This window comes from Brassica napus, unplaced genomic scaffold, assembly GCF_020379485.1.
Source record: "Brassica napus cultivar Da-Ae unplaced genomic scaffold, Da-Ae ScsIHWf_54;HRSCAF=94, whole genome shotgun sequence".
Classification (NCBI taxonomy): domain Eukaryota; kingdom Viridiplantae; phylum Streptophyta; class Magnoliopsida; order Brassicales; family Brassicaceae; genus Brassica; species Brassica napus.
Genome location: NW_026016613.1, coordinates 4448 through 14858, shown reverse-complemented (window position 1 = coordinate 14858; position 10411 = coordinate 4448). Strand labels below are relative to the sequence as shown.

General features: G+C 35.7%; 3 protein-coding genes and 1 long non-coding RNA gene across 4 annotated transcripts; 1 reads left to right on the top strand and 3 right to left on the bottom strand.

Moving 5' to 3' along the window:
* The first annotated feature begins 304 nt into the window (after nt 1-304).
* On the top strand, nt 305-1546 carry LOC106421360. Its single transcript, XM_048774825.1, has 2 exons — nt 305-1205; nt 1280-1546. Exons 1-2 carry the CDS (start codon nt 576-578, stop codon nt 1544-1546), a joined length of 897 nt encoding a protein of 298 aa, XP_048630782.1. The 5' UTR covers nt 305-575.
* A 143-nt stretch (nt 1547-1689) lies between these two features.
* LOC125604429 (uncharacterized protein At1g43920, Chloroplastic-like) lies at nt 1690-3278 on the bottom strand. The gene is made up of 2 exons (XM_048774827.1): nt 2196-3278; nt 1690-2086 (listed from the first exon to the last, which is right to left on the bottom strand). The coding sequence occupies exons 1-2, from the start codon at nt 2448-2450 to the stop codon at nt 1799-1801; spliced, it is 543 nt and encodes a 180-aa protein (XP_048630784.1). The 5' UTR covers nt 2451-3278; the 3' UTR covers nt 1690-1798.
* A 724-nt stretch (nt 3279-4002) lies between these two features.
* On the bottom strand, nt 4003-5259 carry LOC111211230. Its single transcript, XR_002662352.2, has 2 exons — nt 4631-5259; nt 4003-4439 (listed from the first exon to the last, which is right to left on the bottom strand). It is a non-coding gene; the product is annotated as an uncharacterized LOC111211230 (long non-coding RNA).
* Nucleotides 5260-9419: 4160 nt separating this feature from the next.
* On the bottom strand, nt 9420-10193 carry LOC106408184. Its single transcript, XM_022712193.1, has one exon. It carries the CDS (start codon nt 10191-10193, stop codon nt 9420-9422), a length of 774 nt encoding a protein of 257 aa, XP_022567914.1.
* Between the last annotated feature and the right edge of the window lie 218 nt (nt 10194-10411).

The window sequence follows — 10411 nt, the reverse complement described above, 5'->3', positions numbered from 1 at the left end:
AGACCTGCGCAAGCTTACAGAGAAGACACTGATCCAGAGGAGCTCCTTCAGCTAGGCAAGACATTTTCAGATGCTGAGGACTTCAAACATGCTTGTCTGAGGTATACCCTGAAAACCAGATACAACATCAAGTACTACAGATCCAGTAGCTTGAAGATGGGTGCAAAATGTGCCGCTGAGATGAGAGATGATGAGGCTCCTTGTCCCTGGATGGTCTACTGTTCGTATGATAGGAGGAAACAGAAGTTGATGGTAAAACATACGTCAATGACCATAAGTGTGAGAGGACAGGGTATTCCAAGATACTTAAGAGGTCAGCAATTGCAAGTCTATTTGCTGAGAGGTTAAGGCTGAATCCTAAGCTCACGGCAAAGGAGATACAGGCTGAGATATTGAAGGAGTATAAGATGGAAGTTTTAAAAAACTCATGCATTAAGGCCAAGACGAAGACAAAGCCATAGACTTGGTCTAGAGCTTTCTTCAAGATAGGCTCCTACTGTAATGATAATCTGAACAACTTGTGTGAGTCCTTCAACAAGACCATCAGGGAGCCTAGGAAGAAACCTCTGCTAGACATGTTAGAGGAGATTAGGCGCCAATGTATGACTAGGAACTACAATAGGTCTAAGATGGCTAAGGACAGGAAGACTAGGTTCACCCCAAAGACACATAAAGAGTTAGACAGGGTTGAGAAGAAGTCAAAAGAATGTAGTCTGCGTTGGGCAATTGGGCCAGAGACTGAGGTGGAAGATAGAGACCAGTCTTACGTGGTGAATTTGGAGAATGAGACTTGTGCATGTCGAAGCTGGCAAATGAATGGTATTCCATGCATCCATGCTGCTAAGGTCATCCTTGGCGTGGGTAGAAAACTCTCTGAATTTGTTGCTCCTTTCTACACAACCTCTAAGTGGCGTGAAACCTACAGTTTTGGGATCAGACCTGTAAATGGGATGATAGAGTGGCCTCGGACCAATAGATTAGGTGTGATTCCACCACCTAATCGAAATGGCAAGCCTGGTAGGCCTAAAAATCATGATCGAAAGAAGGGAACCAATGAGACAGTGTCTACTACCAAGCTGAGTCGTGCGAACAGGGTAATGACTTGCTCTAATTGCAAAGAAGAAGGGCACTACAAGAATACATGTCGGAAGGCTTTTGTTGAGAGTCCACCTAAGAAACCAAGAGGCAGACCAAGGAAATATCAGGTTAGGGTCTTAGTTTCTATCTCATTGTTTTTAGCTCTCGGTAATGTGTCTAACAATTCATTTATATGTTGCAGGGACTACACTTTGGCGAGTCACAAGCTCAATCCTCAGAAGCTCAAACCTCACAAAATCAATCCTCACAAGCTCAAGCATCAGCATGGGAAGTTCCTCAATCTTCAGAAGGTCAATCCTCACAAGCTCAATCATCACGATGGGAAGTTCCTCAATCCTCACAAGCTGAAGCATCACAGACAGCAGCGTGGGGAAGATGGTTTTTTAGATGCTTGTGTGTTGTTTATGATGGTCTCTGTCTGAATGCTTTCGTTGTGTGTTGTTTATGATAGTGTCTCTGTCTGAATGCTTTTGGAACTAGAACTACCTTTTTCTTTCTTTCTTCCTGCTGTTTTAATTTGAAACTGTCGGTTATTATCTTTGTGTTTTCATCATGATGGTCTGTTCATTGGTGTGTTCATTTGTCCTTCTATAAACAATCAAGAAGTAAAACATAAATATTATTGAAACATTGTCTTAAAACATAGCCTTACATGAACCATGAGTCTTACATAAACATAGCCTTACATAAACAGAGTCTCCTAGTAGCTATTCATAGACAACCCATATGCTTTGTCAAACATGATCAACACAAGACATATCACACCGCATAAACAAACCACCGAAAAACCCACTTTCATGATCACATTCAGCTTCTTAAGTTCATTGCTCGCCTTCCTAACATCTTCTTTCAACTCTTCCTCCACGGTTTTCATGCTTTCGATCTCCATTTTAAGTTTCATAACATCTGATGCAAAGCACTCAACTTTTGGCAATGCATCTTGAACCTCTTCGTAGACAGCTTCATCTACCCATTTATACAAGTGATCCTAGACACAAATCATGAACACAATCTTTTTGTTCAAACAATTTCTCACTGACTACCTAGCCATTGAATCTTATGTTCTTTTCTTAAACACAATCAAATTAAACACTTACATTTTGAAACGTTGGGCATCTAAAGAAAGTTCTTCCTGGATTGACCTTCGTTTTTGATGTGTATATCCCAGTTCTTCGACCACAGCCGCATTGCTCCGGGATACCACGAATTCCCATCGTATTCACAGACGAATCCTCACAACCCGAACTCATCATGCGATACTCGAAGAAGGAGAGATGAGAATCGAGATTCTTAAGGACGAGATCGAAGAGAATCGAGCTTGAATCGCGAACTGGATTTATGATTTCGCCCATTTAGGGTTTATACCAATCGGAGGAGAAAACGCCGTCGTTTCTTTTTGATTCATTTAACTCGGATTCAAAGAGAATAAAAGAAACTGTGTTCGTACATACATTGCAAAGTCCACTAGCTCAGTGGCAAAAACCCCTACCATTAAACCCGAGTGCACGAGTTCGAGTCGATGGAACCCCATCTTTTTAATAAAAAGTTAATATAAAACGCGTCGTTTCATTAATTTGTCTTTAACTCGGATTCGAAGAATAAAAGAAATTGTGTTCGTAAATCTATCGCAAAGTCCACTAGCTCAGTGGCAAAAACCCCTACCATTAAACCCGAGTACACGAGTTCGAGCCGTAGGAAACCCATATTTTTAATAACACAGCTATATAAACGACGTCGTTTGTCTTTAATCAGACAAAGTGATGAAACGACGTCGTATACTTTAACACCCAAAATAAACGTCCGCTTAATTAACAGTTAACTCGGTTAACGGTGTGTTAATCTGGTCAGTCAATCGTAAGTTTCTTAATAAACCCGAAAAGTCAACAAAAGTTCATGATTTTATTGGCTAGCCCATATATCCAGGTTTCTTTTGGCAATTCCCGCAAAGTTCAGTGTTTTTTTGACCGATTTTTTTCTCTTATTTAATCTTAAATTGGTCATTAGTTATGTAGAACGTCTTTTTGCCAATTAATGGGTTTTGCATCTTTCACTAGAAATGTTAGGCCTAAGAAATGTCATTAAATTTTATAGATCTTGTAGCATGTATCTCTAGTAAAGTAAAAATTGCTAAAATTGAATTACTTTCATAACTTTACAGAAGTTGAACAAGGGTAAAATTCAAATTCTGCGTTTTTTATATGTCAGTCATTAGATGCTATTGACAGTGATCAAAAACTGAGTTTGCCTCTGTTCATGGGTTTCTCTGAGAGTTGGAAAGCAGAGACATGGAAGAAGCAAAAAAAAGAAAAGAAAAAGCTCTTGTGAAAGACAGAACAAGAAGACATGAATAAAACAGAGAGAGATGGAGACAAAACAGAGAACAGAGGTTATTACTTGTCGGCAAGACATGTGTGAAGCATAAAAATCTCTCCAACAACGAATTCTTTTTTTTTCCAGTTTAGCAAAGCTAAGGTAAATCCTCCATTAAAAGTTACTTGCTTTAATTAGTAAATACACTTTGTACATTAACATCAATACACAGAGTATCCTTCTCTTTCCCCTCTCAGAAAACATAAATTCGATATTGTTTTTTCTCCCGGGGACAACGGTTATTAATACTGAACTGTCCGCTGCACCCATCTCCAATTAAAATGGCAGAAATTAAATTTTCAATTAATATATAAGCAGAGAGAAATAAAAGCATTGGAGCTGAAATATAAAAGAAAAGAAAATAAGTTTCAGAGCTTAAAAGATCTGAGTAGTAGATATGTGAGAAGGTTCTCCCTCATGAAATCAAGGGTCCCGATCGTTCGATAAGACCCATAAGATAAAACAAAAGTTAATTCCATAATATAATTTTTCTCCTTCTTCTACTTCTCTTCATTCTCAATCTCATTATCCAAAGAAGCAAAGACAAACTTTTTTGTTACTTAAGACTTCACTGAAACAAAGAAAAGAGTTTTGTCTTTTTGGGTTTATCATCTACTACTACACAAAGTTATCACTTTTTTTCCCAAACAATATTATTACTATTTTTTCCAAACAATATTATTATAACTAGTCAAAAGTAACCACAGGGTGGTGGGCTAGTGGTCTTGAGGTAGTTAACAAACCAATACGGACCCGGGTTCGAATACCCCCTGTGGCCACGGAATGCTTTACGCCCTCCCCAAGTTTAAAGTTATCGCGGCGTTGGTGCTGGGTCCTTGGGTAATGGGTATTAGTGCCGGCTGGTTCCGGGCCAGGGGGATTAGATGGTTGGCAATCGGAAACCATGTGCGGATTACGGACCTTTGGGCAAACGGAAACCACGTGCGGATTACGGGTCACCTTTGAACCTCCTGTTAAAAAAAAAAAAAAAAAAAAAAAAAAATAACTAGTCAAAAGTTCAAAACCCATTTTGCTCATCTGTTTCTTGATTCCAAACCTGCTATTCACTACCAAACACCAACAGAACTCAAATATTGTACTCTGTTTTCACTCCCTCATGGGCTTCTGAAAAACTCATAAAAACCTTATCTTTTTCACTTACTCAAACCGCCATGGGAAACTCTGTAGGAAATGAGCACGACACAAGAAGAAGACGAAGGAAACGAGCAGCACCCTCCACCATGTTATTGTGGGGAATCTTGATCTTTGGTCAGTTTGGTTTGTCTTCATCCTCAGCTCTTTCTTCTCCTCATCAGTATCATCACCAATCATATCCTTCATCGAGAAAGGCTGGTCCTTTCCATGAAACCTCGTCGACTCAATCCCCCAGCACCTCATTGTCGTTCACAGATCCACATCGTGAAGAAGAAAACAGAGATGATGTTTATAAAGACGACAAGAGATTAGTTCACACAGGTCCAAATCCTCTCCACAACTGAAAAGGCTAATAATCAGTAACATGTGTATGGTTTCTCTTTGATCTTTAAGAAATTGTCTTCAGGTTGTAACCTTCTTTTAGTATTATTGTATTTAGATGTTCTTTTAGTTTTTTGTAACTAAGAGATATTAAATCATTATTGTTAGCCTTCTTCTCACGTAGGCTAAGAGTTAATGATCTTGTTTCTCTTTAGAACATCTCCAAAAAGAAACTCTATTTTGAAGTTTCTAAAACTCTATATTTGAAGTTAAACTCTATATTTGAAGTTTAAAGGTGTTCTTCTCCAAAATCAAAACTTCAAACTCAACTTCAAAATTATTTATATTTTATAATATGGTCTTTATATTTGTCATAACTAATATGAATTCATAAAGCTTTTATAAATAACTAGCACATATATAAACATATTACAACAATATTAATTAATAAATATTCTATTAAAATATAAAAATTAAATAACTTAATTAATATTAAACTTCAAACAAAATACCATATTATTCCATAAAATAATTTTCGCAATGCATATATGATCTATTAGTGCATTTCGAAGTAAAAATGGCTCTCCTCATTTTTACTTTGTAAATTACGAGCTAAAATTTGTTGAAATCAGATGATATTGATACTTGTAAATACATTAAATCGGAACAAGAAAGTAAAAGAGAAACATAAAATATTGCTAAAAGACTAATTTCTTTTCGATAATATTAATACTCGTTATATTCGAAATAAACAAGAAAGAATTGTAAGAAAAATACATCAAAAACAACAACAACAACCATATTCAGTTACAAAAAAAAAATTTGGACAATATTTGAAAATTTTAAAGGTTCCGGATCAAACTTACCTGATTATTAGTGTTGTTGTAATATTTAAATTTATGTAATAGTTATGTCTTCAAGTAATTTTTTAAAATCTTTTTGTTAATTTTTTTGTATATTATTGTTGTCTAAATTTAGTTTAAAATATTTTAAATCTTATTTTAAAGTTTTATTTAATTTATGTGTAAAATTTAAAATCTGTAAACAAAATTTAAAATATTTATGAGATATAATTTTCTTAAGCATTAAAATAACAAAATTTAAAATCTGTAAACAAAATTAAGAAATATTTATGAATCATAAATATGATATGTGATTGTAGGGACCAAAATACAAATAAAAATATGAAACTTCAAATTTGAAGTTTTGAATTTTTTTTTGGAGAATAAAAAACTTCATATTTGAAGTTATAGGGTGTTTTTTGGAGATGGTCTTAGCGTAACTCTTTTGCTTCAATGGTGATCATCGACCCTTCGGAATCCAAGAATTAATGAAAATAATTTTGTATTTGTTTTAGTTAAACCAGTAAGGATTTAGAAGTTTTTTTTTTTTTTTTTCCACTGAATTTTTATTAATGGAACCCGGCCCAAACGGACCGAGCCCAACAGAAACATAAACAAAGAAGCCCAACAAACAGGCCAAAACTAAAAAGCAAACACCTTGGGCCGTAAGCCCAAGAGAAAAACCCGTTGAGGAAGATGCTGGGTCAACCCACCACGTGGATGAACGCCCAGCGTCCTGAGACACGCGTCAAGGAGAGAAGAAGCAACCTTCCACCGGCGGTTGAGTGGAGACTCGACGGAACTCCGCCGCCAAGCAGAGTCAGGCCGATGAAGAAACGACTCACAACGGAGCCACCTTCACGGCGAAGCAAGCCACACACCGGATCTGCGTTTCCAAGAGACAAATCGTCTACGATCTAACCCGCCACCGTCGATCTTCCTGCATGATGAACGGTCATCTTTTTTAGATGAAGAGAAGCCCGAAGATGAAACGGCTCAAGACGAGGGAAGGAAGAGATGAAACGAGGCTGGAGAAAGAGAGTCGATTAGGCAGAGAAGAACCGGAAAAGCCGATCAACGAACCGGGAAACAACCCGGAGGGAGCCGCCGTCGCCTTCGAGAAGAAACGCGACGCGGAGACAAAAGCCGGATAGCTCCGTCGAAAAGAGCGCGAGCCACCGGAAACAGAAGCCGGCTATACTAGTCGAAGAGACTTCAGTATACTGGAAGCAAAAGTCACCGATATAAACCGGCGATCAAAAGTTTCATCTCCATCTCTTGCTCGTGAAAGATACGAGAGAGAGAACGAGAAAGAGAGAGAGAGAAACTTTTTTAGTCACAGTTGATGCGTTGGATTTAGAAGTTCCATATTCTAAGAAATAAACAGTGTTTTGAAAATTCGAATGCATGGATTTCTTCAAATATCATGTTTTGTCATTTTGTGACTAATTAATGCTATATGTACGTTGAATGGGTCCAAAGATTCCAAACTGGTAAACAAAATATTACTCTTAACAGAATTGATATAATATGTATCGTTAAATGTCTAATATGAACATGGAAGCAGTCGATTGCTACTACTTAACTCCTGAAAAAGGGAAAACCAAAAGACTTGAAATTTGGTGAACTCATTCATAACACATATTTCCTTTGTTTCTGAAAAAATATCATTTTTAAATTTTTTTTTTCTTATTTACACAAAAAATATCATTTTAAAATTTTAATACAATTTTCACCTTAATATTAATTACAAATCTATTGATTTTATAAATTATTTTATCTCAAATATTATTGACTGAATATATGTAATTAATAAGAATGCATTTCAATCATTTTTTTATTATTTTTATGTGAGAAAAAAGTCAAAGTGATACTCTTTGCAAAACGAAAGGAGTATTTAATACGAATGAAAACATATTTCTCATTGAGTATTATCATATGTTCAAGAAAAAGTATTATATATTCATGTCGCGACAGATTCACCATTTTGATTCGTTTTTGTTTTCTTTACTCAATTTGTATCTTTTTAATGAATAGTTATAAACATTTACGATTTACTACGTATATGTTGGGTTTTATTGAGCCATGTCCAACACTTTAATTTTGGTTACTATGATATTATTCATTTTGAGCATAAGAGATAAGTCCACATAAATTTATATTTGGGTTTTTTCATAAAAAGCTTTGTACTAATCAAAAGGGCAATTGTCAATAATAGCATCTTTTGAAGTTTATGTCTCAAAAATAGCACTAGAATGAGAAAGTCACAAAAATGACACTCATTAAAGGGTAAAATATTCCTAATACCCTTGGTTTAAAATTAAATAAATAAATAAATATAAATAAAATAAAAATAAAAAAAATGAAAAAAATAATTTTTTTTTATAGTTTCAGATTATATGTTTTCAGATTCGAAATTTTTATAATTCTTTTTTTTGAAATTTTTTTTGAAATTTTTTTTATTTATTTTTTTCAAATTTTCTTTTTATAATTTAAAAATACTTTTTGAAACTGTTTCTAAAATTTTTATTTTTTATTTTAGTATTTACTTTTTATAAAATTTTAAACCCTAATTCCAAAACTCCATCCCTTAACTCTAAACCCTAAGGTTTGGATTAATTAACCCAAGGGATATAAGTGTATATTTACCTCTTTAATGAAACTTATTTTTGTGACTTTGAGCCTTGAGTGCTACTTTGGGAACAAAAACTTGGTTTGGTGCTATCCTAATCTTTTTTTCTAATCAAAATTGGATATCTCTTTATATAATAAATATTATTTTTTTTAACTTTTTCAATGCAAGACTTGAATTGACATCTTTCATTCTCTTCTCAAACCAAATATCACATTTATCTTGTATCCTTTCCTTCAGCAAATCTTCTTGGCACCTTATCTTGTTACTTCTTCGGCATCTAACATCCTTTAATCACAAGATTAATTTGAGGTGTTTTGTGAATGTTTTTTTCCACAATTACCTCTTCTAAGTGATCTTTGCCATAAACTTCCAATTCTTATTTTGAAGGGCATTTTGAATTTTTGCAGATTTTTCGTCAAGATATGATTCTAATACCAATGAAAATCTCAAAATACAAATATTATAAAAATGATTTTTTTATTGTTTAAAAAGAAAATTAAAACTAAATCTCTCAATGTTTCTCATATTTTCATGTTTTTAATTGTTATTTAAATTTTCATATTTGTATTTATCTCTTAACTTATTATACTTTTTTAATAAGTAAGCTTACTCCACAAATATTGAAATTATCCGCAAGTAAACATTTCATAAAAATATTAACTGTAGACTGGTTCGCTTTAATAATTTTCATTTCGTTTGTAGTTTTGTCTAATGTGTCCGTTTGTGATTAATGAATACAGTTCTCTCGATGGGGATGCTTGTCCCCATTGACCTCTCTTATATCTACACAGAGTTTTTTTTTTTTTTTTTTTTTTTTTTTTGCTAAGAATGTTAATTTCATTAAAGATAAAAGGTTTTTCTACAAAGAGATGAACCTAAACAAGAGATACCCTGGCAAAAAAGAAAGTGAAAAAACAGGGTATCAATCAACTAAGCATAGAATAACTCCAAGAACAGACTCATGGAGAGATTAGAAAAATAGATAATGGATCATAACTTCATATGAGCCAAAGTGCCATAAGGGAGCTGAATTTTCTTCGCTTCCTTGCTGTATAGATTGAATCAATGATGTGTCTATTAATTCCTTTGAAAGCCACCAATGGAGGGAGCAGGGTCTGGTTGTGAAGCATATTATTTCTCTGTTGCCAGATGGTGTAAGTTAGGGCTTGAACCACCATCATACGCAGCACTGATGGCGTCAAGGAAGTGGACGACGAAGCCCACTGGATGAGGTGCGACCAGTTTGAGAATGGTGGTACCGGGTCTCTGATCCTACGATTAATTTCAGTCCATAAGACCCCAGCATAAGGGCAAGAGAGCATCAAGTGGTCCCTGGTTTCCTGTTGTGTCGAGCAGATGCAGCAGTCAGTTTGGATCTGTAAACCCCAAGAAGCAAGGCGGCATCTTGTAGGTAACCTGTTCAGATTTGTAACCCATAAATGGAAAGCATGCTTAGGTGTAGCTCCACTGAACCATATGTGTTTTGCAGTGGCCTGGGTTGGAGCTCTAGGTCTCAGCACTTCCCATGTCCTTGAGGAAGAGAAAACCGGGTGTGATTGTCCCTCTGTTGACCAACTAAAGATGTCGGGACCTCTGTCTAGCGATGGTGTAGGAAAGGTAGTGAGAAAGGAGTGAAGCGCAACTTCCGTATCTGATCTTGGATGCGGCAGCCTCCATCCTTGCTCATTATAAGCATCAGCCACGGATGCATCTATATGAATCCTTAGGTTGCGGGTGCCAGTCCTACCGAAGACTTTGATTAGAGGCCCCATGGGGGTCCAGTTATCGTACCAGAAACTTGTATTGCATCCGTTGTGGACATCACTGGTGAGAAATCTTGATATCAAGTCTCTAAGCCGAAGTATGCATCGCCAATTCCAGGACATAAACGGTGATTCCGATTGTGACCAGAAGCTATAGGAGGTAGGGCAGTTGTGGTGACGATGCCAAGCAACCCAGAGGGAGCCCCTACCTGAAAATAAGAGCCACG

What these genes read in the sequence shown, in the direction of transcription:
- LOC125604429 (XM_048774827.1), bottom strand. Translation starts at nt 2,450, where the DNA reads ATGGGCGAAATCATAAATCCAGTTCGCGATTCAAGCTCGATTCTCTTC. An exon ending in GATGCCCAACGTTTCAAAAT is followed by an intron (nt 2,087 to 2,195) that starts GTAAGTGTTTAA and finishes ATTTGTGTCTAG; the next exon opens with GATCACTTGTATAAATGGGT.
- LOC106408184 (XM_022712193.1), bottom strand. Translation starts at nt 10,193, where the DNA reads ATGGGGCCTCTAATCAAAGTCTTCGGTAGGACTGGCACCCGCAACCTA.
- LOC106421360 (XM_048774825.1), top strand. Translation starts at nt 576, where the DNA reads ATGTTAGAGGAGATTAGGCGCCAATGTATGACTAGGAACTACAATAGG. An exon ending in GCAGACCAAGGAAATATCAG is followed by an intron (nt 1,206 to 1,279) that starts GTTAGGGTCTTA and finishes TATATGTTGCAG; the next exon opens with GGACTACACTTTGGCGAGTC.